General features: G+C 41.6%; 1 protein-coding gene across 1 annotated transcript in view; it reads left to right on the forward strand.

The window, feature by feature from the left end:
- Positions 1–27961, forward strand: part of gabbr2 (gamma-aminobutyric acid (GABA) B receptor, 2) — a gene marked incomplete at both ends in the record, with an annotated part of 138986 nt that overhangs the window by 74089 nt on the left and 36936 nt on the right. The window contains 9 exons of the mRNA XM_079287663.1: positions 5005–5106; positions 9102–9167; positions 9440–9628; positions 10330–10572; positions 15595–15655; positions 20936–21016; positions 22496–22646; positions 23028–23160; positions 24324–24431. Coding sequence (XP_079143789.1) covers positions 5005–5106; positions 9102–9167; positions 9440–9628; positions 10330–10572; positions 15595–15655; positions 20936–21016; positions 22496–22646; positions 23028–23160; positions 24324–24431 — 1134 coding nt within the window. The remainder of the gene's footprint in view (positions 1–5004; positions 5107–9101; positions 9168–9439; positions 9629–10329; positions 10573–15594; positions 15656–20935; positions 21017–22495; positions 22647–23027; positions 23161–24323; positions 24432–27961) is intronic.

Consider the following 27961-nt stretch of genomic DNA (forward strand, 5'->3'; position numbering starts at 1 on the left):
CTCAAGATGTACCAGAAAGAGGCCGCAGAAGTAGCCATCGTGGCTAACTGCCTATTGATCTACAGATGTGCTGTTTCCCATGAGGTTAATGTTACGTAACTCTTGTTAGGGATTCAGTCAGGGCCATGCACACCACACACACACCACACACACATACAGTATGATGTCATGTGGAACTGTCCCCTGTAAGCTAAAGCCAGCTCGTCACCTCTATTGTTAGACACTATTGAGCACACACACACACACACACACAGACACACACGGGTTAGGAGAGTGGGTGGGGGGAGGCTAGGCTAGGTATAGCTAGTGTGAGCTAAGGTATAGCTAAGGTGTCTGTCCACATAACAAACACACATATACACGAACACACACACACACACACACACACACACACACACACACACACACACACACACACACACACACACACACACACACACACACACACACACACACACACACACAGAGTAATCAACATTATAGAGATTGCCAGACCGACAGGGCTCAATCAGGAACAGAGCAGCCATCATCAGCCAGTCAGATGACAGACCTGAGAACAGGATTAGGACTCTGTCCTCTGCCTGGAACCCTCTGAGCTCAACTGTTTAATTACACTCTGCCTGCTGTAAAGTTACTGTCTCAGCAGCCACTCTCTCTGAGGTCCCTTACAATCTAAAAATTGCTTGTTGGTTTGCCGTGGTTTATGCATTACACACGTTTTCTTAAGCCATCAGCAGCTGTTTGTTAGAAATAACCATGTAATGGGTAAATTCCTCTGCAGAATGATTCAGTCATGCGATTCGTACAGAGCATGTAAGGCCACGAGAGGAAGCCATTCGAGGGCTTGTCATCAGGTAGCAGCACAACCGTTTGTCACGCTCGTTTGTAGAAGCACATGACTGGCATTATGGTCTGAACTGTGGGATTTACATGGAGATTTATTTGGTAATGCAGCACACAGTAGCCTATGAGGGACAGATGTGTAAATTGCATGAAAATGTCCCATCCTGTGTTTTGTCTGTTTGCTGTACATCTGCATTATAAAGGTGCAGGTACATGTGCGCAAGGCTCAGACAGACAGATGTGATGATAAAAGGCACCTGTCTTGTGTCTATATGTGACACTAATAAACACACGCACAGGCAGTCACACCCGTCACTGACTTACGCACATGCCTGGAAATGATGTGTTAATTATTTGAGGTCTCACTGTGTCATGCTGGTACCATCTGAATCATCAAAAGCTCCTCACTTACTCTGCATGAGGGCACTCACTTCAGTCTGTCTTTCTGTTGGCTGAAGGGTGTGATTGTTATTTTTAGCTTAGCTCAGCCAGTAATTGTTAGTTTCATGATTTTGAAAGCGCATGAGCTTTGACTAAAAGTCAGTGCATCTACTTTAATGTCACAGAATGTTGAAGGTGAAACAATTAGTCAATCAACAGAAAATGAATCGGCTGCCGTTAAAATGAATTAATCATGCAGATCATTCATTAAACAGAAAAACAAAACATCCCTTAATTAATTCCAGCTCGTCAATCGGTAGGTTTAGCTGTTTTTTGTCCTTTGTGATATAGTATTGAACTAGCGATCTTTTGGACTGTTGGTCAAAACCAGTTGGCGATTTGTTCATTTTTAACAGGGTTGATGAACCCGGTTTGTTGTTCTGGGCCATAAATTCCAACTTAAACAAACCTCAGTCAAACAAAGGATGAATGAGTCAGGCACAGACACACTCAACGTAACAGCCCCTCTGCGACTAGGGGATGGCAGGTTAACAAGAGGGATGCATTTTGGTGATTCAGCAGGTACAACATCCGCCCTAATCCCCTGTCAAATCGCCCACTGATCAAAACAGAACATGTCATTGGAAGACATTATCCTACCTGTGTTTTTTTGTAAATTTTAACATGCATTTTCTGTATTTTTAACGATCAATTGAGAAACTAAATCGAAGAATGATAATGAAAATAATCCTCAGTTGCAGCCCTGCAAAATATTCAATTCGGTCGAGAGGAATTATTGAATGAACTATGGAATTTTGAATGATGACACAAAGCCCACCGCTGTACTGCCAATGCATATTAAAAACATCTGCAACTTGAGAACCAAAGCTCTGAAGACAGAGTTTTTCATTTTCAGTCAGTGGAATGAAAGGCAACATCCAGAGGCATTGAAAGTGTGGGATGATATTTCATTCTGTCATATACACAAACAATCACAGGGTATCCTGTATCACCTGTGCGCTCGCTCCAACACACCTCTTCAAACGCCAAACTAACCTGCTGCAACCCTCTATTGTCCATGCTAGTTTCTATTTAGCATTGCAGCAGCCAAGCCTTTTAGATCAACGCTCAGCACAACAGGACTTTGTACCTTGTCCAGACCACCACGCCAATTGTTCCTCGAGTGCAAAACCTGGTTGTATTGATCCACTCCAGCCTGTCTTGTTGTTTCAGCTCAGCGAACAGTGCATCGGAGGGAATGTCTGTACAGCATTGAGTCATGTAGAGAGTGAAGGGGGGCAGACAATTATGACATTTAGAGACATGAGGGAAATAAAATTCGAGTTCAATTTCATTGATGTGATTGCAGCCATCTTCTAGTCTATTACATGAAATAGTTGGAATGGCATATTTGAACAGTAACAAAAGAAAGTGGTGGTGGATTTAATGGTAGTGATGGCAGTCATGGACCATATAATTGGGAATGCTTACTGCTGTAACGATTTTTTTGATATTTGTGAAGTGGTACACCTGAAATCCATCTTTTAAATATGAAACACTTACACCATGTAGGCCTAAAACTGAAGCGTGTAGTTGTTTTATTGAAAGAGAACATGGCTTTGGTCAGGTTGAATCTACAATTGATCGCAATAATGTTAACTTTTAACAGCACAGACCACATTAGTCCATAGAAAATTAAAATAAACCCCTCATTCACCATAATCCACTCTGCTTTCCACTGCAGTATATTCCACAGTTTTATTTTTGTCTAAATAGGGCTAAATATGTTTGCCAGTCAGGATGTTGCTCTCCATGTGTCTCTAGTGGAAGTATATGCTGGAGGAATGGTTTGTACAGTTTCCGCGGAGGTTTTTATGCCTTTGTTCTGTGATGACAACCTGTCATTATAAATATTATAAATTCAGGCTGATCCAACCCTCCATTATCTTTCAATGGGGACATTTCAAGCTGAACATGGATTTTGGATGAAGTCTAACTCAAGGAACAGTGTTTCTATGTATAAAACTAATTCCATTCATAGCCTTGGCAGTCCCAAGATGCATTTGAAGCAATATAGGAAACGTAAATATGGAAACAACCAATGGCACACGCACGATTACAGACAAATGTAGGGCAAACACACAGGGCCTTCAACTGTTACACGTTGGCTTGGCATGCCCATTTGAGCGCACACCCTCTCTGATGTCTCATCACGGCCCCTAATGCCAAACTCTCGGATGAAGGTGGAGAGGCCGATGGCTGCAGGGCATGGCCGGAGGACATCAGAAAAAACAGGCCAAAGAGAGAGGACGAGATGTCAACAGTAAACCTCAGCATGTGTACTGTAGATCGTTGTCACACCAGACGTTTTGACGACACAGGCGTAACATTCACAATGTTTGCTTTCCATGGAGTTGGTCCCATGCCAGGGCCCTGATATTGTGCATGCCGGCTCATTATCATGCCTTACTAGAGCACCTAAATGGATCAGAGCTATCATTAATGGCATCAGTTACAATTGTGCTTTTCCTTCTATGACAAGTCAAAATGTCTGCGGTGAAAAAAAGGCCTTTTCTAAAACTGTAGTTTGAGGAGGGAAGCCAGAGGGATGAATCCTAGTATGTGTGTTTGTTAGGGGAGCGAAAGCGAGAGGCAGATTGATAAACCACCGCAAGCTCGCATCACTGTGGGGTACTTGCTCCATTCTCCCTTTTTCTCTGATCCCATTACCCAGCATTCCACTGAACCAATACGTCAAAGCAGATGTTCAGTTGCTGCAGATACATTTACAGTGCTGTACATTTGTCTTATCTTTTATAAATATATCATTTTCTTTTACCAGTTGAGACGCATACAATTGTGCTTTCTTGTGTCACACACACACACAAAAACACAGATATATGTTTGACAGATGTTACAATCCACATTGAACAGAGAGAGTTAAATCATAATGATGACGTTTTTGATGTCTTCCGTAGCAATATGTCTCTGTCATGCTGTGATGTTAAGATGCTTGTGTTTCTGTCTTTCCACTCACAATTTAAGATACAGCATTCAGACACAAGCTCGAAACATTAAGTAGCCTGCATCTATCTATCTTGTTTTGTACACACTATCTACATATTACTGTATATACATTGTATACAGATATAAGATCTAAAAACTTGAAGTATTATTGTTAAGAGGTGTATGGGAAATTGTCAGCAAGATATCCTGTGATGGTTTTGTTTGAAAAATGTATTCAAGCATTTTTGCTTTGAACAAAAGGGTTCTACTTATATTTCAAGATCATAGTCGGAGTCAAATTAAGTAAGCAGAAATATATATGCGTATTTCATTAATCATACTCTATTGGCTTTTACTTCAACCTCATCGATTGTTTCTCATGGAGTTTACAGCGACTGGAAGTAAGTTGATTATAGCTCATCAATGGATTCACACATTTGTTTTGAATGGCAATCTTTTTTGATGACATGAATGTTTCTTTCCTGCATTTCCCCACTTTATCCTCAATTTTGAATGGCCAGTTATGAATCTAAAAATAATGCCAATCCATGTGACAAGGAACGTGTAGGACAGTTGTCTTTTTAGACGACAACCAGGAAGTTGCCGGGGGAGTGTCACCCATAAAGGTTCATACCGTGAACAGAGCAATGAACAAATGGCATGGTCAATTATCAACGCCCTCTCTCTCTCTCTCTCTCTCTCTCTCTCTCTCTCTCTCTCTCTCTCTCTCTCTCTCTCTCTCTCTCTCTCTCTCTCTCTCTCCCCCTCTTTTAGGTGAGGAATGATCTCACTAATGAGCTGGAGAAAGGAGACATTCAGATTGCAGATACAGAAAGTTTTTCCAATGACCCCTGTGTCAATGTCAAGAAGCTCAAGGTAAGTCATCATTCCTGAACAATTCTAACTACGAATAGAAAAGTGGATTCAAGGTTTATTCGGATGAAAGAGATGCAGAGAGTCATAATTATACTTATTTCTTTAATACTGTATTTGCGTATGAGTTGATGCCATCCAAAGTCAATCTTGGACAATGAACACTTTGTCAGAGAATTGTGCATCTTTGACTGTATAGAGCAGGGCAGCGTAACAAGGACACTGTATTGGCTGGTACACATGCATACAGGGTTTCTTTTTTATTCTTCTTCTCTCTTTTAACATGTAATGAGACAGAACAAAAGTAGATCATTATTGGGCCAATATTGAGATGTTAGACCTTCATATCTTCAGCCATTTATTCCTTGTATTAACATGCATGGTTGATCAGATCATTGCTTTGATGTAGCAAAAATGCAAAAGAATCGGATGTCAATGCAGTCAAGTTTGAAGGCTAAATTATCCAAACTCTCTCCACAGGCAGTCAGAGATGCTTCTGCCCTCAGTTGTATGTGAACAATGAGTCAGTGCCGCATTTTGTTTACAGCAGAAAACGTTGTCAATGGAAGTAAATCAAATACATGACCCGGTGTCTGGTGCCGCTTTACTGGCAACATACAAGGTTTCAGTGTGAAGGAGTCTAAATATATTTGTTCATAGAAAGTTACGTGGCACAGTGAGAGAAATGCAACAGAGAGGTGATAAGACAGAGGGAGAGAGAAAGGAACGGCGAGATAAGCTGTCTTTCCTAAAATATATGTGTAACTCTAAATGTTGAGGGCTGACATTGTAAGCTGACGCCATCCTTCCTTGATCAACTCTAAATATTCAAATCACAGTGTCGCCTCGAAAGCTTTTCAGAATGTTTGGAGAGGGTGGGCGGGGGCCACTCTGACACCCTAATGGTCCGTTTCCCGCTCTTCTCGCAACGGCAGTTTTCTGTCTCCCCGACAGCTACGTAACATGATGAGGTAGAGGGTGACACAGATTCCGTTGTGAAGCCTGTTCTTTTTTGGTTCTCTGTTGTGTGATTGTATAGGTGCGACCGTGTGTGTGTGTGTGTGTGGGGGGGGGGGGGGGGGAGATAAGGGGGCCATGGCGTCACTGTGTGACCCACAAATAGAGCACTTACATCTGTGATCCAGCTGGAATATTCAAAAAGCAGACAGGCATTTCTGCTGCGAGGCATCGAAGCAGCCTTCAACATTTCTTGGTCGATTTCTGCTTTTTCATCGGTCATCTCTTCTTCTCTGCTGTTGCTGGACAGGCGGACGAAACAACATCGGAAAACAAAGGCAGGCCTACACATGAAACCCCCATACGTACCTTCTAATTTTACCCACAGTCAAGTTTTTTTTCTTCTTCTAATTGAACATTACAATAACAATGCCAGCATACATTTTATAGACCAGGGTTTTTCAACATTTTTGTGACTGAAGGTGAATTAAGGGAGCTTGCATTCGATAGAGGGCCACATGAGAATAAATGTCCTGAAATCTAAATTAAGTCCAAAACACTTTATTATTTATCATGATTGAATTATTCATCATGCATTCAGGACTCTTACCCCGCAGATATGACGTAGGAAAGGTCCATTTCTTTTTAAACATTCTTTTGCCTCACTGATGCAGCAATTGTGGCACGACAAAGGACCCTCCATACATGTATGACTTTCAATATTATTCTCAAATATTGTTCATATGTACAACTTTAACTTATCCTTTGCTTAATACATTGTTTGAAAAGCAGCTATTTCCAATTTTAGAATTCAGTGTTCCCCTTGGGTCTGAGCACACATATCCACCTTACCTCCTTAACCTTTGCTGTAGGTGCTGTTTATTGGCCATGATTTAAACATGTAACAAACTAATAGACTCCCTGTTGTAAACAGAACTTGTCTTTAATGCAGAATGAGTTTTGCTTGCTGCATTTTCATTGTGGGCCTGAAAAGAAAGAGGAAAAGGCTCAAGACAAATGGTTTGCACAGATATTATCATTATAGGTTTGTCCATTGCATATTATCTGTTATTGATAATGTCATCAGAGCTGCTGTTCCTGTAATCTGCAGTGTTTTTCGCTGATGAAGCACATCTGCTTGTCCAAATCGCACATCTGCAGTCTACAAATCCCATCTCCCATAAGCTCATACAAACGACCATCATTAGTATGTGTGTGTGTGTGTGTGTGTGTGTGTGTGCCTAATAAGCCTTAACAGTGCCTGATCGGGCTTATAAGGAACAGTATTACTGAAACCATTATCACGTATAAATCACCATCATAAAGTTACAAACAACCCTGTCACGGGTAAAGCAGGCAAGGCTGCCCTTAACACTACCCTCGTTGAAAGCAATTATTGTTGTAGTTATATAAAAGCTCAAGCAACCAGGGTGATGTGGAGCCCTGTAGTGACCTAGCCCATCTAGATAAACAAACACAACACACTCACTCATGCCCTTGCACACCATACACAGTGTTTTCATGTTTTTGCCAGGCAGGCCAGAATTTATACTGATATTGTGGTTCTAGGCCGTGGCTGGAGTCATTTGGGTTAAGTGCCTCTCCTCCAGTGTAGGGCAGTGTTATTGAGCAGCCACTTGCACTTTACACACACACACACACACACACACACGCACACGCACACGCACACGCACACACACACACACACACACACACACACACACACACACACACACACACACACACACCACTTAGGGCTTCTTACAAAAGACCCCTTTAAATGTCTCAGAATGCTTTCTGGCTTTAATAATGAACCACAAAAGCAGCCTTTAGATTGAACTGCTCGGCTTTCTGAAAGTTTTCATAGTCTTTAGTGTGTGTGTGTGTGTGTGTGTGTCTCCCATATGCAATGCTAGAACCTACATAGATAATTCTGTTTTGAAATAAATCTTAGTGTTGCAGGTAGCACATTAGCATCTATCAGACCAACAGACAGATAGATATCCATCTATTTATCTGTCTTCATATATCGAACTAATCTTTCAGATTTCTCTATATAATATATATCCAGTGCATCCAATCTTTTCAGAGGAATAACTACATTGTTTGGCTGTTGGGTAGCTCCTTGTGCATCTAATCGCCTCGAGCGATTGGATTTAAAATGACAGTGATTGGTTGCCCCCTCTGATTTGTGGATGCATGACATATGGTAGTGCTTGCCTGAGGGAAGATGACTTCACTGTATTCGTAATGGCTTCTCATTATCCAGAATAAAGGCAGAACACTATACAGTAGGCTCATTGAAAATACAGCTGGTGTGTTTATTCGACAACTGTCAGTGAATAATACCAAAATGTTAAAGTAGGTCCACCATTCAATTCTATGTTTTCAGATTTCCTTTTTTGTTGTTAAATTGCTTCTAGATTTGGTGTCTTTCTGAATAAGTGCCGTGGTTGAATAAGGGCTTTATGATGGACTTTTCTCCATCCATCACACATCACCTCGAGCTTTGTTGAGCATAATGTGTTGATTCATCAAACCTGTGTCAGTATTATTGGATTAGCTTTGGGGCAATGTTGCACTGTGATGTGTGCGCTTGTCACCATCCACTTGTGTGAACATGTGTTCATACAGGCCTGTGCTTGTGTTTGTACAGCACTATACATACGCATGTGCACACTCAATTATTTTGTTGGTCCCAGAGTCTGATTTTTTTTTCCCCCAACATGAAGCATGCTGCACTTCCACCCGGGCAATCTGAATTATTTACACAGTCAATCAACAGGCAGCGTGTGCTCCGAATCTCCATGCATATCTGTGCTGGCTGGCAAGGAAAGCAGTTCTGCTCCCTGACACTTGTGTCTCTGTTGTTATGGATCGACATTCTGCGACTCAGCCACTGCTTCAGTGATGCAGTATAATCTTGATTATGTAAACAAGCCATTTCAAATATATGCTTTATATTTACTGTAGAAATCTGTGTGAGCATGGTGCTCATATTTGCCATTTTAGTCACGAAGTGTTATTCTTTATTTTTTCAGGACAACGACGTTAGAATAATCATCGGCCAGTTTGACGAGAACCTGGCATCCAAAGTCTTCTGCTGCGTAAGTCCTTAGTCTAGTTACAAGTGAAAGCTGTCAGATATATTGCCAAGTAATTAAAATATTGTTTGGTGTACAATTGGTTCAGTGATTGGGGTGACATGATTTGGCTTTCTATGGTTTTTGGCTCATGTGCAATGTTTTGCCCTTGTTGCTTAGGTCATGATTTCAGTATTCTCAGTTTTCTAGCAGCAAAAGTTCATCTCCATATACTGTACTGTATCTCCTGCTGTTATATTGCCTCAACGTCCAGTCTTTTTTCTACCCCTTCCCAGGCATATAATCTTAACATGTTTGGCAGTAAATACCAGTGGATTATCCCCGGCTGGTACCAGGGCAACTGGTGGGAGCAGGCCAACAGCACCAACTGCACCACCAAGAAGCTGCTCACAGCCATGGAGGGATACATCAGTGTGGACTTTGAGCCACTCAGCGCTCGCCAGATTAAGGGCATCTCTGGCAGGGTGAGTGACCCCCACTGTTATACTTCACAGGATTGTTGTGTTAAGTAATTCAATGTGTCATTAAATGTTAAGTCAGTTTATATAAAACAAAGGGAAACAAATATACAGTACCAAGAAGGTGACTCACCTACAATGTTTTTTCTGTCTGAATATATCATATATCGCAAGCATATATACCATTTCCACAAAAAGACACTTTAGATGCATGTCTTTAGACCAGAGATCAATCGTGGGATTTATTTTCACACTGCATTACCCTGTACAGTAGCATTGATGCTAAAACAGCATTTCTAGTAACTTTCAGGGTTCACATGCGTCCTGGAATTTTTTTTTTCCAGTCATTGAAAACTCATAGAAAATGAGAGAAAAAGTATCCTAAAATGTCATGTAAAATCTTGTGTTGTTCTGGAACATTTTTTCAAAATGATCTTATTTACCTTTAGCTGACAATGAACTACGGTAGTAGTGTATTACATTAGAACAATGCCATCTGAAAAGAGAAAGTAATGTTCAAGATCGTAGTCATGGTCAAAGTTAGTTTATGGACGGGAGTATTTTGCATTGGAAGCTCTCGGTTATGTTGTGATAAACGCTGCGAACACACTCACAAGTCATGTCACATGGTAGCACATGCAGGTTGGAAGACATTGCACAATGTTGCACATTTTCTCTTTCTAGTCTCGTTTTTACCTGTCTTTCAGACCCCTAAGGACTACGAGAGGGAGTACAGCCGAGAGCTTCAGCAGAAAGGTGTGGAGGCCAGCAAGTTTCACGGCTTTGCCTACGATGGGATGTGGGTCATTGCTAAAACCTTGACTCGAGTGATGGAACTGCTCCGGGTAGAAAAACGGAAGAACACCTACCATAACTTCACTGTGGATGACCGCGAAGTGGGAAAAATGGTGCTGAACGTCATGAATGAGACCAACTTCTTTGGTGTTACAGTAAGTGAAGCAGCAAATTGCTCATTTTTTTGTTTTTTAAATATGGACATTATGTATAAATATGGCACAGTCTGACATGTTGGTCGTTAAAATAGGTTTCTCTTCCTTCACTCACTAAAACAATGTAAACTGAGCAATCAGAGCTCCTATTGTCGACACAAGGATACTCCCCAGACGCTATACTGTACATCTACATTTACATGTGCATGCAAGAAAAATGTTTTTGTTAATATTGTCGAGGCATATATGGTACAGTGAGGGAAAAGGACAACGACACTCATACAGTCAGTACATACAAGATCAAAAACATGGTTTCAAGACACACAATCAAAACGCCACATAAAATGTTACCACCGAAGATGGAGCATCTTTTGGGGGAAAATAAAACATCCATCTGTGTCTATGCCTATAAACTATGTATGTTCTATGTTTGTACAGTATGGAGTTTGCAAAATCGAAATCAGGAAACACATAGAGGCATCAATTACTGCTCTGTAAGGCTGGAAGCTTGTTTGCAGAGAAGGTTACTTAGCCATCCTTGTCTCTGGATGACGCCTAAAGTGGTGTCATTTGGTGCTGCCGACTCACTCCAATGCATTCAAGATTGATCCTGGTGGCTATGCTATCTACAGGCTGTATGTATGTGTGTGTGTGTGTGCGCGCACCTGTGCATGTGCTCACTCTTGCTGCTGTATTGAGCTGTTAGAGGATATCTCCTGTTTCTGTGTAAAGGACACTCCCATTGTTTGAGGATACTATGCTGCTCCCCGCCTAGACAGCCAGTCGGCATGCAGGGCCTTACAGTAAAGCAGAACATTACTCATATCATATTCATAACTGTGTTTCCAAATCAATGAATAATAAATAAAAAGGAGGAGAAAAGAGAGAAAGATTGGCTATACTGGAAATATTAGGGAGGTAATAAACACTTACTAAATGTGGAAAGGTGAGAGACTGAAGTCAGGGTGGAACACAGGAGAGAAATGGACATAATATGATATAAATACAGATACAGTGTAATTTTCAACAGAAAAGAGAAGAAAAGAAAGAGAAAATAGCCTTGAGAAAATCAGTACAAGAACTGACTGATGTTATTGTGAGCTCCTCTTTGGCTAACGTCCCTAGAGGTGTATGTGTGTGTTGCAGGACTCGACCTAATCCTTCGGGTCGTCATTCCTCACCCCCCTACTCCAGACTCTCAGACCAGGGCTGCTGATTAGGACCAGGCTGACATTGAGTCTTTCCTCAGAGACTCGGGGATGCAAAGCCATGCAGGAATATTGATGGCCATGGAGCATTTCATCCACGTTTTACTCGCCTCACACAAATAGATAATGAAGTCCTGTTAGGTTGGTTGGATCGAATAGCGATCCTCTTCTCTCCGGTCCTTAATATTAGTATTGACTCATATTGATTGTACACATGTGGCTGTCAGTGGTGAAAGAAGTCCTTTACTTGAGTTTACTAATGACACCACAGTGTTTAAATACTTCATTAGAAGTAAAAGCCCTGCATTCAGAGTTTAAACAAGACGGTGAGAGTGTTCTCTAGGAACCTAACGGAGTAACAGAAGAAAGCTTACTTTACATTGCACTTATGTAAAGCACTTCACTAACTATTATTTGTTACTTTTGACCTGTGGGGAGCTTGCTGTCACAATGTAAAATGAAGGGATGATGTAAATGTAGAAATTGAAATTGGTTTTGAGAGTTTAGTTTTACATAACAACAGGAAGTAATGGGAAATGGACATTGGTAGTAATTTGACAGTAAATCTGATTGCTCTTGTTTTGCTGATGTCCTACAAAAAAAATCTAAATTCTCATTATAATGATGTGTTTGTTTTTGACAACCACAATCCTGATTGGTATAAAAAAAATCGGAGATAGAATCGTGTGCATGTGGTAAACAATACGTGGTTTAAATACAGCGACATTGCAAAAATAATTAAATGCATCTTTGTACCCAAAGATGTGAGATCTGTTCACTATTAAAGCTGTTATTTTAGGAGATACATGAAATGAGATCAAAAGTGTTCCCTGTATGTAGCACACCTAGCACATAGAAACTTCCACCCACACATGACGAACAAAGACATAGGAAGGACATTTCCCTTCCACACTGCATATACATCTTTTATGCTATTTTCGTATTCAGATTTCAAAAGGGGCTATGACACAACTCGCTCGGTTTGCTTGTGAATTGCAATGACTCCTACTGGGTTTCCGATGAAATAAATCCATGTCTAGTGAAATTGCTGCTTGCCCTTGGTTTAAACGTGTGCACGCGTGCTTGATAATATGAGATCGCACCTTGAAATGAGCCTCGTGTCTCTCCTGTTGTCACGATTTTACGCCGTGTGTTTGCTGTGTAAAGGCACGGGTCTCATGGGACCAAACCATGTCCATTCTGCGCTGATCTCAGTCCTGCTGCTGAATTCTTAACAGCCGCAGCAGGAGAGTGATCATGGAGGGCTCCACAGTATTGATCTGGCTGCTGTCAGGGCCGTAGAGAAAAAGGCTGACATTAGCTGGGAGAGACTTTCAGGGCACAGAGAGTGCAGATAGCTGCGAGAACCACAAGATGATGTACACTGGAATGTACCCGGGAGGGCTGATGGGAAGAGAAACAGCATATTGTGATTGGAGATGACAAGTTTGTGGGTAAATGTTTGCGTTGCTGTTTAACAATAAATAAATCTGTGGTCAGTGGTCATCGTGTTGGTATCAGTGTCTTTCTGGGTAATGGTGAGCAGCACAACCCGAGGCTTGACAGTCATCTCAAACAGCCACACGGAGGTAAAACAGAGGTGGGAGAGTTAGAGGATGTTACACCCGCAGCCCACAGACTGACATTTCATTTGATCTCGGCACACCTGTCACTGACAGTATTCTCACCTCCTCAGCCAGAGTGATACCTGGCCGCCTCCACCGTCTCACCTCAGAAAGGCACACACACACACACACACGCACACACACACACCCACACACACACACACACACACACACACACACACACACACACACACACACACACACACACACACACACACACACACACACACACACACACACACACACACACACACACACACACACACACACACACACACACACGCACGCCTAGACACAGTGATTGCTCCATCAGCCAACATTGTGACTCAGGTCTGAACATCCTTTGAATAGCAGACAAGCGGCACCTGTCTGGGTCAATACACTCCAGTGAGGTTGCCTGAGCTGCAGAGGAGCATAATAGCTCGTAGCAAGAGGGCTTTACAGTAGCTTCTTTGACTATTGGTCATTGGAGGTTCATTTAATCTGTGTCGCACAGACATGTATTTGCAATTAAGAATGTAAGAGTGAGTGCCCCTGCATATGTTTGATATACTTTGCATATTCTCCAAACCGTGTATACACTTGAGAGAACAAATTGGGGGCTGTTAAAATAACTACACGCCATTTCATTAAGGTTTGAGTTCGCGCCACTTTTGCTGATGTGAAGGGCAATTATGGCAGCAATGCTAATGCATAGCGAGAGCATGATGATGAAGCTATAGCTACTCTAGACACCTTGATACATACACTCACAGCCATCAAGTCAAGTTGCCCTATTTTCATCTCACATTGACTGACCCTGTTTACGCACCACAGTTATCTGAATGTAATATCTAATGAGCTGAACCAGGGTGCACTGCACTGTCCTACTCATGCTACAGGCATAATCGCATAGCATGTTGTCGTAAAGAGCAGTGTGTGACGAAAGGAAACTTGTTAGTGTTGACAAGTCAGATTGACACTGGGGTGTGAAATTGTGAGCAGGGGATCTGGCTGTAGGTATATCACCAGGGTAAAGGCAGCACCGGATGCCCTGTGTCTCAGAAGTAGCTTGTTCTGCTCACACAAATGCATCATCAGGGATAGGGCCACATTACATAAGCATAATGTGACAACATATTAAGTGCATGCACACTGACATCAAAGATGACGCACAAAGACTGGGATTCAAACAGAGGGGTGGGATCCTGCTCTGCTACTTCAAAGCGTGCCATCTTTTTGAGGCAAAATTGGCTCACCAGCTTCCTTCCCCATATTCCCCCCTCAGCTGTCTTTTAATCAGCTAATGCAAATGCTCCATCTCTAAATATATCTCTATCTATCTATCTGTCTATCTGTGTCTCTGTCTGTCTGTCCCACTCTCACCTGTTTTGTTAGCCAGACAGTAATATGTGAGCCCAGTTCAATGTGTAATGATGGAGCTCTGTTAGCAGATGGTTGGCTGAATTCATTCAACAGTCTTGGTAGATGAAGAGGGAGAGAGAGATAAAGAGACAGGGGGAAGGAGAAAATAGAACAAGAGAGAGGAAGACTGAGAATACATGGGAGAGATAAGGCGACAGAAGCCAAATTGATTTGAATATGTCTCACAATATTGCCACAAAGTTAAATTGCTTTTGTCTACCTTGTCTGCGTTTGGCAGACGCTGCCTGGCTTGAAATTGCCGTCTCGTTCCTGTTGAGTTACAAAGACGGCCAATTGTTTTTTCTACAGGGTGGTTGATTGACCGATTGATATTTTTGTGGAGAAATTCATGTTGACCAAAACAATCTTCACTCGATTTACTGACCACTACACACTTTTCTGAAGCCAAATGTGAGTCTCACAGTTGCCTTTTAAAGACTCATATTTGTACCAATGCTATGTGAGCAAACATAATGTTAAATCAAGCAGCCTTGCTGACCTGACATGGTTCCAAAGATATGAGCAAAATAATTTGCTCAAAGATAATTTAGTTTACCTCCGATGAACAGATCAATCTTGGCAACTTCTAATCAAATGAGATGCAGCGTGTGCAGGAGCCAAGACTCTGCACAACCAAAGTTTCTACTGAAATTCACTGAACTGCTGACGCTGCATATTCTTCAGCAGAATAAAATGTTTTACCACTTAAAATACATTTTAAGTTATAAAATGTGTGTTTCCAATGTTTTACGTGTTTTTTGTTTTGTTTTTTTCCTTCTTTTTAGGGTCAAGTCATGTTTCGGAACGGAGAGAGGATGGGCACAATCAAATTTAACCAGTTTCAAGGTATGAGTGACACTAATACTACTCTACTCCTCACATTAACCTGTCTTGATTTTCTGTTGTACATATTGTTTTTAAACCTTTACCTTTTGATTAATCTACCAATCTTAAAGAACTTTGTTTTGCCGCCTCCGGCCATCCACACTTGCTCTTGAGACTCCACTGAGTTGGAGTTAGAATTAGTTCTACAATTTGTTTGAATTCCAGCCACTGCACATCTGTGTTCAATAAAACCTGCAATTGTTTCAGAAATGTTGCAGGATTACCAGAGTTTTTGGAAAGCCACTTACAATTTTTCTCAGGCCAGAAGGCTGCCACGGTTGATGTACCCGGTGCCGATAATGGATCCTGACCAATACAGCTGAGGGAAAGCTTGCAGCAGAGTCATACAGTATACGCAGGAAAGGGAGGCTGAAGGATTTCACAGTTTTCAAGTCAGAAGCTTTGTACTCACATTTATCGCATTAGTTGTTTTTCCAGAGAGGTTAGTCATTATTCGCATGACTGCAAGGGTTGTTTGTCAGAGAAATATGAAATATTTTAGACTTTCACTTTGTGAGTAAAATCCCCAGAAGTCTTTATGTAAGGAGCTGCCCGACTCTCTGTGTCTGTGTGGGGGCAGGTTAGGTGAATGTAAAACTTGAAAGCGTAAGGCCCATGGTGCTTTTCTTGATCTCCTCCGTGGTGACAGGATGTATCTCTGGACTGTCAAAGTTTGAACATAAAAATATACTCTATGTCCTCCTGAGGGGATCTTTGAGCCAGCAGGGCCTGCTGAGTGGGAGAATAACCAAGAGATTGCATTTTGATGCAGGGGATTCCCAGCTCCCAGGCTCCCCAGCCTGTATGTAGCACACTGCATGGTGCTGTTCAGTCCTCTCTGCCTAACCATCTTATCTTCCCCATTGCAGAGGGGCTTGATCCCTCTGGCTGCATACGTCACACTCTGTGTGTGATAGAGATAGAGAGCAGAAAGTGAGTGCTTATGAACCTACTGGTGTGCATGCCTCTGTTGGTGACTGACCGTGTATGTACAGTATGCTAATGCTGTTACAGCCCAGGCTCAGTGGGCTGTAACAAATAAGGAGACCACATGGTCATTTCAATATTTTAAATTGAACTAAGACTAAATGAATACAGTAAATTAATCTGTAGTATGAAAGTAAGACTCTGTAAATTTGTATGGACATCAAATCCTTCAATTGTTATTCTACACATATCCTGAAATGTCAATGCGGGCAAGTCTATGTTGGTCAAATTAAACAAAGAATAGCTGAGCACAAGATTGCCACATGGATCAAACATCTGGACGATGCATTCAAACGTAACTATATTCAATGTAATTATGGCTCTCCTGCAACTCTTAAACTTTGTGGGATCGAAAGAATTACACCATCGCCTAGAGGTGGAGATATTATCAACATATTGCTACGTAGAGAAGCTTTCTGGGTCACTGAACTCAACAAAGTTGAGGACCTCATGAAGAGCAACGTCTGACTTGCTTTTTATAGGCTTATGTCAAGCTTTGCTCATCACTTATTCATATTGCTTGATACAGGCTATTTACTGCTGCTGCTGATATAATGGGATGTTTTTGAAAGGTCGATGGATGTGATCTAATATATCTCTGATATATGTACTTTTTATTCATTGAGAATCTATTTGTAGCCCACTCTCCTAGTTTATGTGTGGTAGATCCTTATTAGGGGAGTGGTGTTTTAGATATTGTGTGGGCTTTTATGAGGTTAAGAGAATGTGAGGTTTGGATTTGTTTGACTCTGATGAAGACGCACTCAAAACCAATTACGTCCTCTCTCTCTTACCAGCCGCTTTTCTTTGACCTGGATGGAAAACGCCCTGAGGTCAAGAAAGATGCGAGAGAGACTAACGGAAAGGCCGCTGCGGTGTTAGAATCCGACTGCACTTACACTCGGCTACAGAGTTAGTTTTTGTTTTAAAGCAACTTCATTTATAGGAAATGAGTACAGTGACAAACTCAATGCTGCACAATTCAAGTAAGTCCAAGAACAGAAATCATACCAGCGAAGAATTAGTGAGTTAAACAGTAACTGCGGATGTTATTGACATCCGAATGGTGTGTCTCTTTACTCTAAATGTTGCTGCTGCAAGGAATTGGGGGACAACATTATCTCCTTTGCCTTCATAAAGGATGGTCCAGTGTACCCTATGCTGGAGGAGATAAGACAGGAAGCATTGAAGACAGTTTGACCAGCTGTTATCATGGCTGCCACTTAATAATTCATGGTCATTTCACTCAGCAAGGAACCTCCTTAAGCAAAAGCTTATGTATGAGCGTTTGTGGTGAGAGGTTAACCTATCGCCCTGGGTGGTGATGGGGCATCTGTCTCAAGGGTTTGGCAGCTTTGCATAAACCAATAAGTAAATGTTATCATGACTAAATTACCGCAGTGTTAGGGCTGGATTTCTTTGGGGGGAATTTTTCAGCTTTTGCCTGAATCATCACCACACATCGCTATTGATTTGTGACACACACTTGTATCTCTACGTTGCTCTCCTCCCTGAAACAGTTGTACACTCGATCTCCAATGCACACTTCCCTCAACCAAATCCCCCCGTATGCTACATCAGTAGCACACAGTCGCAGTCCCTCTGAGTACAGATTTTAAATCAACATGCGGGCAGATAAGGAAACATGGCGTTTGTCATTCTGTCAGAAGATGAGAGGTTCAATGATACATATAAGCTGAGCTTTTGATACGTAAAAGGTTGAGATGTTTTGGATCTTAGAGATAAATGATAGGATTTACTATCTACAACAACCCTCCTGTAAGAATTCATTTCCTGCTTTTCTATCATCTTCGACGGGGATTTGAACGAGCAACACCCTCACTGCTGTCAGTTTACCTCCAGGCAATAGTCTCCTCACAGCCTTTCAATTTAAATACCTCACAAGAATATCATTGAACTGTAAGTGTTTAAATGAAGCAGCCTTTTTATTCATGTTAGAACTTCACAGATCTGACATGAAACAAAATGAAAATCACGAACTCGATTAAAGACAAACTATTGTGAGCAGAATATAAAAGAACTCTAAATTAATTCAATCACATTTACAAACACTTTTGTAAAGACGGGTCAGCATGAATTGATAAATGATCTCTGGATTTCAGCATTATTAAAGAGTTATACTGCAAATGAGTTCCGGCAATCACCACTTTGATATTTGAATTTTCATACCAGCATGAGGCTCTGCTCCAAAGAGGACAAGTTATCTGTGCTTGAGTAGCAGCTGCATCAGTGAAAAAAAACCCCTCTTAATCTATTTAGCGTGTCAATAATTAGACACATGTATTCCAATACTGTGCTTAAGTACAGCAACAGGTATTTTACTTGAGTCACCAGCCTTATTCTTACATTATTTTGTCATGAGTATATCATGTTAGGAAACTAAAAGTTGTCTCACGTCCAGTTAACACATTTCACAGATTTTTCAAGATATTTGAAGTGACTAATCCAACAAAAAGGTGTGAAACGTCTTCGCACAGACTGAGCGACAGGTTGAGTATTACAAGCCCGCTGCAGCCATGAATATTCCCTGTGTGGGATCGAGTGCCAGGATAGTATTCAAGCATCTCAAAGGAAGAGTGCGGATATTTAATCCCTCCGACTGTTTAGATCCTAACAAAGGACGTGGTCAAGGCAAACATGGTTATTGATCATGGTTGATCATGGTTATTGAGCACTGAGACGTGAGAGATATACAAATCCTGATTGTGTATACAGCACATGAAAATGTATGCTGGTCTGAAATTGTTACTCACAGCCTGTCTAATATTTTCAACATTTACTGATGCTTTGATGCCAGAAGTGGAGATCAAATGAGGTGATTCACAGAGAGGAGAGGGGAGCGCGGTGCCCTGTGATGCCGCATAAGCTGATGTTATCTGTCATTTTCCTTGTCAAGGACAATGCTGCTGAGGAGTTCAATGGGCCTATGACAGTGAGAACAGGGAGACGCAGGGACAGAAAGCATGCACACCGGAAGAAAATTCAGGTTGTTTGTAGTGCGTACAGAAAATTAATCAGAATAACTCGCCCATCCCCTCCTCCCTGGTGCACACTCTGAAGCAAGTCATCTTTATGAGGGAAGAAGAGTGAAGGCCCAGGCTTGTCCGACAAGGTCATGCTTCCCTTAATATTACACCTGAGGGACTCATTATGGTGTCTAGAAGAGAAAACACTAAATCCTGAAATAGCTGCGTTTGTACAGAACACCACAGCGACAGCGGTGTTTTCAGTCCCGGATGTACATAACTTTACAATCCCTTGACTGTATCTAGGAGGCACTTAAGTTGATGTATATTGAAGTATAAAAACGGAGATGATGACAGATTCAGTTGCCTTTATTCATTATTTCCTTCCACATAAGTTGGAGATTCTTATCATTGAAATCGGCTCTTGCTTGGTTGCTGTCAATGTTTTTTTATCTGTTAGCTTGTTTCTATGATTCCCTACCCTGATGCACTTTAGGTTTCCTTGAGGTGAAATAAACTGATAATTAAAACTAAAAAAAACAACAACAGGAAGACGATTCCCTGTCCATATTAAGCTTTATCTGAAATCTACAAATTAAGAATCTTAAAAGATAATTTAACTAAGTGCCTTGAAATTTAATGTCAGGGATATTTTTGTTAAATTGCTAATGGGTTTAGGAAGATCTCACTGTGATTTGAAGCTCGCTAACCACAGTGCCAGATTGTGCAGTTTAATGCTGGACCATTCTTCTCTGTGTCCTGAAGTGTTTAAATCTAAATTGACTTGTTCACTCAAAGTAACCTCTGTGACATTTTCGCGAAATACGGATCATTGGGGCTACATTTTGAAAACCCTTCCGGCTGCCACGTGAGATATTTAACATGACTCGCTGGAAAACCAAGCAAGAAACTTCAAAACTGGTGTAACCATTAAGCCAATGGTTGAGCTCGAGGGATAGGAAAGCTTGTGTGTTGGTTGGTCCGCTGTTTTGATCCAGACGGAAATATCTCAGCGTCTACTGGATGGATTGCCATCCAGGATGCCATCTTTGCACAGACAGCCATGGTTCCCAGTAACCTGATAAAGACTGTTATTGTTTTTTAAAACAATTTCTTGCTGCAGATCAAAAACTTTGCTTTAAAACTCTAACACCAGTCTAGAAAGTGAAAGAAAAAGGGTGTGTTCACCCAGTAGCCAGTTTGGACAGTTTAAGTACAAATATTTATTCTAATGTCTTCGTATGTGTGTGTGTGTGTTTTTTAACAGAGGGCCGGGAGGTGAAGGTGGGAGAGTACAACGCAATTGCTGATGTCCTGGACCTCATCAACAACTCCATAAGGTTCCAAGGTATGAAGAACACTAGATATGGGTGTTTGTTAGGGGTGTAACGGTGTGCGTATTCGTATTGAACCGTTCGGTACGAGGCTCACGGTTCGGTACGCATGACGAACCGAATACATTTTTTAAAAACCTTTATTTAACCAGGTGGTCCCATTGAGATTAAAAATCTCTTTTGCAAGATGTAAGTAGCAATACTACATAACATTAAGGAGCAGATTTTGTTTTTCATGCTTATGTGTTGCTAAGAAGACACCCCAGAAGATGGGTCACTCAGGTATAGTTCCATCATTGTTCAAAGTCAAAGAATAACTTCATGATGTTAGTTGTAATGAATAAATATATTTTAAAATAAAGTACATTTCTCTGGCATTTATAGTTTTCTACTGTAGCGAAACGTACCGAACCGTGGCTCCACTGTATCGTACCCAACCGTGAATTTTGTGAACCGTTACACCCCTAGTGTTTGTGCATGCATTAGTGTGTGACTGTGTGAGCGTGGCCTCGGGGATGTAAAACTCACTCAAGAAGAAAAAGGTGTCCTGATGCATCTGATGTGTGTTTATACATATATATATATATATATATATATATATATATATATATATATATATATATATATATATATATATATATATATATATATGTTAAAGGCCAATCACTTACCTTCCCGAAGTCGTTGCTCACTTGAACCCAAACTCTTTCCAAAACAAACACCCACTCAGAGACATACTCAGACACTACCACCACTCCGTATAGGGACTCGCCACTCTCCGTTACCGCTCTAAACTGTCCTCCATCAGCTAAATTATTTACCAGTCCATTTTTCACTCCTCCCACGTGGTTGGCATGTGTTGGCATACTTAATAATTTGTTTAATTCCCCTGGCTATTCCCCCCTTCACCACCCTCACACTTTCCCTCCATCTTGTCGCCTTGCCCCACATAAAATAAGCCTCTTAAAATAAGTTTTACATTTTTATTTTATTTATTATATATATTTTTTCTGTGTATGTAATTTATTGACCCTAGGGTCACATTGTGTTTTTTATGCTTTTAAATGTCTGTGAAAAGCGCTCTGTAAATAAATTTCATTCATTCATTCATAAACAAACTCTCGGACAGTACCATCTAAGATGCTTGTCTCCACATCCCTGACCACAGTAAGTGGAGATGTGTACGATGATGCCAGTGCAATCGATTGGCACACTGGTGGGAGAAAAATAGAGCAAAAGGTAAGAAAGTGCAGTGTCGAACCACAATAACTTGACTGTGGTGCATTGAGATACATCCACTCGACGAGGGCTAACTGAGGACCAGGAAATTGGTTTCAAATCACTGCAGTGTCACTATTTTGTGACACTGTAGTGTCACTATTAGGAAGCAGGTCTTGAATTGTGAAGAGAGAAACCTCTCTGGAGAAGGAGAGGTTTACACTGTTTTCTGTATTTCCACCCTTAAACAAAGACTTTTGGCATCTTCTTCATAGGTGTAGAGCCTCCCAAGGATCGTACGTTTGTGCGTCTGCAGCGGCGCCACATCAACGTACCCCTATACAGCATCCTGTCCACCATCACGATACTAGGCATGCTCATGGCAGGGGCCTTCCTGTTCTTCAACATCAAGAACCGCAACCACAGGTCAGCATTCAGCATTGGTAAAAGCCCAGCTTTGAGAGTAGGAGGATGGAGGGAGGGAGGGGTCATATGAAGGCTTGCTGGTGAAGTTGAAATAGATAAACGTATATGGTGCAGCGGGAAAGTAAATAAGGGATTGGTGTTAAGGGAGAAGGAAGAAGGGGCTGATTGAAAGAAGAGAAGAACCACAGGTAATATTGAAGTAAAAGAATGATGAAGCATTAGAATGATGATTAACCTTTAACTGTCTACAGGTACATTATTATTTCACATTTCACTCTCCTCAACACCTAAATATCCGACTGAAGTATTACTGGTGAACAGGATCTATTATATTCTATTTTAATATATTATATTGTAATCGAACCATCTGTTCTCTTCCAGACTGATCAAGATGTCCAGTCCCTACATGAACAACCTGATCATCCTAGGAGGCATGCTCTCCTACGCCTCTATCTTCCTATTCGGCCTGGATGGAGGTTTCGTCTCTGACATAGAGTTTGAGACCCTCTGCACTGTGAGTTTCCTCAACACTTCTCAGCAATGCATAAAATAATGAATAGAAGTCGGGGTTGGCTCCCAGTCATATTCAATCGAACCTTGCCCATTGGCAAACAAAATAGTTCTGTACATGAGCTAAAATATGGAGAATACTGCTGAAACACGAATCACATGCACCGTGTGACCGACCATAAGTGAAAAGGGATGGGATCTCTCTCTGGCTCTCTAGCATGGAGCACATTAAGTGTCTCCCCCCCCAGGTATCATTACTGTGTGACTATGTAGATGCTGGATTAATTAAAGAGTTTTGATTACAGTGATAACCAGTTTCCACTGAGATACCCTCTCCCAGACACAGACACACACACACACACACACACACACACACACACACACACACACACACACACACACACACACACACACACACACACACACACACACACACACACACACACACACATGCACACCAGCATCAAGTTAGGCAGGGCACGTCTCGAGCTGCCACCACCTGGCTGAAGCTTTGCTGCAGAGCCAAAACAGAGCGTGTCACTTCAGACAAGCTTGTACAGCAAAGGACTTCAGAGGTTGATCCATTCGCCACCAATCAATATGTGCTGGTCTCCTTGAGAATGTATTGCGTCATTGTTTTTTTTGTTGCTGTCTTCTTTACACAGTGCTCTGTCCCTGCCTGGCTTTATTCCTCTCTCTAGATATGTTCGTGAATGGCATGGTGAAGAGAGCCATGCGTAACTGCGTGAAGGGTTTGCAGTATTTGCGGCGCAGAAAGGGCTCACACACATACAGCATTCAAACATATACAATACACAGAAGCACTCTGTAGCTATTCATAGTCTTTATTCAAATTCTAATATTTGAAAACACGTCAGCAGTGTCCTCTGTGCCAAAGCACTAAGAGGTCTACGTTTTGTTTCTCATTAAGATGAAATGCTCTTAGGAGTGTGGCAGCTTCCATGGTCCAGGACGTTCTCCCAGAGCTCCACACTTAGAGAAGAAACATTAATCTGACAGCTTCTTATGTTTAGAAGTCTTCACAAGGCTATTTTAAATGAACATCTTGAGCAAAATGCAAATACCTGTCAGATCAGATGTTGTTTTAGGCCTTGATCACCAGTTGAAGACGTGACACAATTATGTTTTCCCCTGATGTTCTGATAGGTTCGGACATGGATCCTCATTGTTGGATACACTACAGCTTTTGGCGCCATGTTTGCCAAGACCTGGAGGGTGCACGCCATCTTCAAGAATGTAAAGATGAAGAAGAAGGTATTGAAAAATATGATATATGTTATGAAATGTACACGAGAGCGATTAAAAGCTAATTCAAAGTAGTACTATTTATAGCAGAAATTAATAATTTGATTGTTCAAATTACGACACACATGGCTCAAACATGAGTACTTGTACTTCGTATGCCTCCTTGACAAATGCGCTTTGATTGCTTTTGTACATTTTTATGCTTTCGCTCAGCGACAGTTGAGAGGCGTTATGTCTTTGGGTTGTCTGTCCGTCCGTCTGTCCGTACGTACCCATTTTCGTAATCGTGACATCTCAGGAACGCCTTTCGGGAATTTCTTCATATTTGGCACAAACGTCCAGTTGGACTCAAGGAGGAACGGTTTTGGTGGTCAAAGGTCAAAGATCATGGTCACTGAACGCGTTATCTCAGGAATGCCATAAAGGAATTTCTTGAAGTTTTGCAAAAATGGCCACCTGGTCTCAAGCATGAAATGATTCGATTTTGCCGCTCAATGTGACTCCTCAAAAAATATGTATAATCTATTCTGGTTGAATCTGGTGCTGAACCTTTTTTTTTCTTATCACACCATTTACATCTGTTGGATGAGATAAACGTTCACACAACCACAAACATCTTCATAAAACATGTAGACCTGACAATCTTATTTAGGAAGCTTATCATTGCCCACAGTGTGAGGGGGCTTGTATTCGCACTCGTACTTTTTCACAAAGATTGGCAGCCCCTGGCACCTGCTTTTAGAATCTTCTCTGTGAAAAAAAGGATTCAGAAATAAAAATTGCTTTTTAAACATCTGACACAATCTGTTTCACTGGCCTGGTTATATAAAGTGGTGCCGAGCTCACTGAGTGTTGGCCTTTTTGTATTTATAGATTTTGCTTTCCCCTCTCTTTGTCTCTCTCCCGCTCTCTTTCTCTCTCACCCTCTTGCATATTGGAGGAAGTGTGGGTGGTCTGCCAGAGAGAGAGAGCAGGAAGAGAGGGAGGAAAGAGGGATGGATCAAAGAGTCGGAGAGGTTGGAGGGATTGGCAGAAGGGAGGGTGGAGAGACAGACGGAGGAAGGCAAAGCAGGGCAGAGCAAGGGACAAGACAAACAACATGGCACAAAATGGCAAAGAAAGTAGGTTGGACACAGTGAAAAGAAAAAGGGGAAAGCTGCAAAAAGAGGGCAAAGGATATATGAAGACACAGATAGTCCAGATTACAGGTTACAAGATAAGGAGTCATGACCGAGCTCCACTTTACCTGTTTGAACTGCAACTCTGCGATGGCGTCAGGGACTGATCAACACCCCTTTGTTTCAGCTTTTTCCAACTGAATGACACTTGACATGGCCTCATTTTTTTTTATTCATTGTCTTATTGAAAGTCAAAGAAAACAAAATAGTTTTGCCTCTCTGTGCTCTCTAGCTTCTCGCCCTGACCGTTCATTCCCAAATATCTTGGCTCACTTCCCCCTCTCCCACTCTCTCCCCCTGGCTAACAGAGACAAAACCAATGTTTCTTCACAAGCGGCATTTACCCCGACTGCATATTTTGGCCCTTAAACTCTGTTGGTTCATGGCCTGGGTCTGTTTGCAGGACACACAGACGCATCACACTTCCTACACACTGATTAAGTGCAGGTGCTTTGGCTTCAGAAGAGCGATAGTTGCTGTTGTTGCCCTGAAATCTCTGTCAACCGCTGTCAGGGGAGGGACGACCACAAGTGTTAACCATCGTAACAATTAACAGTGGGGCTGGAACTGCATCCCTCACTCCTTCTCCCAGACTACCCTCCACCTTTTTTCGAGGAGTGCACAGATTGTAAATCAGGCGTGTGTTCGATAAGGGTTCCTCTCGGCGGGCTGCGGCCGGCACTCCTTCACTTCTTAAAGAGCTCAGTGCCAGAGGGGGGGGGGGGGGGCTGTCAATCAACGTCCTCCTTTTCTATATACCACATTCACACCACAGACACAGATAAACATACACACTTTCAAAACACAACCCTTTACCCCAAGGCCCCTGTAGCAGCTATTTGTCAGTCTGCCTATCTTGCACACACACACACACACACACACACCTACACTAACACACACACACACACACACACACACACTGTACCCATCAACTCATTAACTCATTACACGTGCCTGCATACACATGTACACACGTTCACTTCAGTTGAGTTGAAAATGACATCATGTCGCCCCACTTCCTGGGTCTGTTGTTACTTGAATCATGTTACAGTATCCCAGCAGACATAGCTAGCCCGTGGCCTTGTTGGTTTACACTACACAGTAAATGGATTTTTTTTTTATGCAACCAAGTTTAAAAAAATAAAATACATGTATTTGAGCGTGAAAGTTCATTATTGCCCTTGAAAACAATACTCATAACTCAAGGAGCGCTTACGTTTTTCAGAGCTTTGAACCACATCCCACGGGCAGCGGATGGGCTTTGCTTAGTTGTCGAGAATAAAAAGAAAAAATTATATTTCAGGATCAAGTTGCACATTCAATGTTTTAAATGATTCTGTTTATTTCTGAATCAAATCTATTAGACACATTAGTAGATATGTATTGAGTGCCAGTATTACTGGGGGAAAAAAACAAACACAACACTTCAGGTAATTTAGAGTCATTACATCGTCTGTCTAGCAGACGCAGTTGGCAGAGTAACATATCACAGTTGAGCAGATGGTGCAGCTTTTTCTTTTGTAAATGTCCCTAAAATATCTGAAATCTTGCTAATCTTTGTCACAACTATTTACTTGTTGGAATGATAGAATTTTTGTTTTTTCAGCCAGATTTGACCAAAATCTACAGGTATTTTTATTGTTGTCGTCAAATGTTTTTTCATTGGCTTTGAAGCAGACATTTGTCCAACTCTGCTAATATCTTCCGCTAAGCTGCCCTGAAGCATTGCAGTATTTATACAATACATGTCCATTGTCTTATTTGTTCAATACCAACACCATCAAAAGACACCAGATCAAAAAACAACCCCCTCATGCCCCACCGGCGGATGGAGACCTACGTGAGACCACTGTGCTGCATCTGGGCTACGTGATACTCTCCAAACACAGCCCAGCCTGTGTTCTCTGACCTTTCCTTTGATCTGCGTTTCCAGACAGTCAAACACTATTATAAATAAAGATCACAAACAGGTCACGGCTTTCATACCTCTAAAGTTCATGGTTAAAAAGAGGGGCTTTGGTGGTAGCCCTAACCCTTGTTTGATGTTTTTTCTTTTATATTCCCGCTTCTGAATAGTTGTTTTTACTGATGTGAAGAGCATCAGCGTAGGCGTAGGCGCTTGTTTGGTGGATCTTTTCCACATTCTCTGGTAACACATCGTGGTATCGACAGACTGAATGTCCCCCACTGGTTCTCAGTCCTGGGCCATTGGAGTGCAACCTGCTAAATATATACTACATGTGTCAGCATCAAATTGTGCACCAGGTCTTGATCTTTTGGACTTTTGGACAGTGGCGGGTTTCCTATCCTAGTAGGTGGTTAATTGCAGCTAAATGCATTGTAATCAGTCCCTAATTAGAT

Source organism: Melanostigma gelatinosum, assembly GCF_949748355.1.
Source record: "Melanostigma gelatinosum genome assembly, chromosome: 17".
In the NCBI taxonomy this organism is placed as follows: domain Eukaryota; kingdom Metazoa; phylum Chordata; class Actinopteri; order Perciformes; family Zoarcidae; genus Melanostigma; species Melanostigma gelatinosum.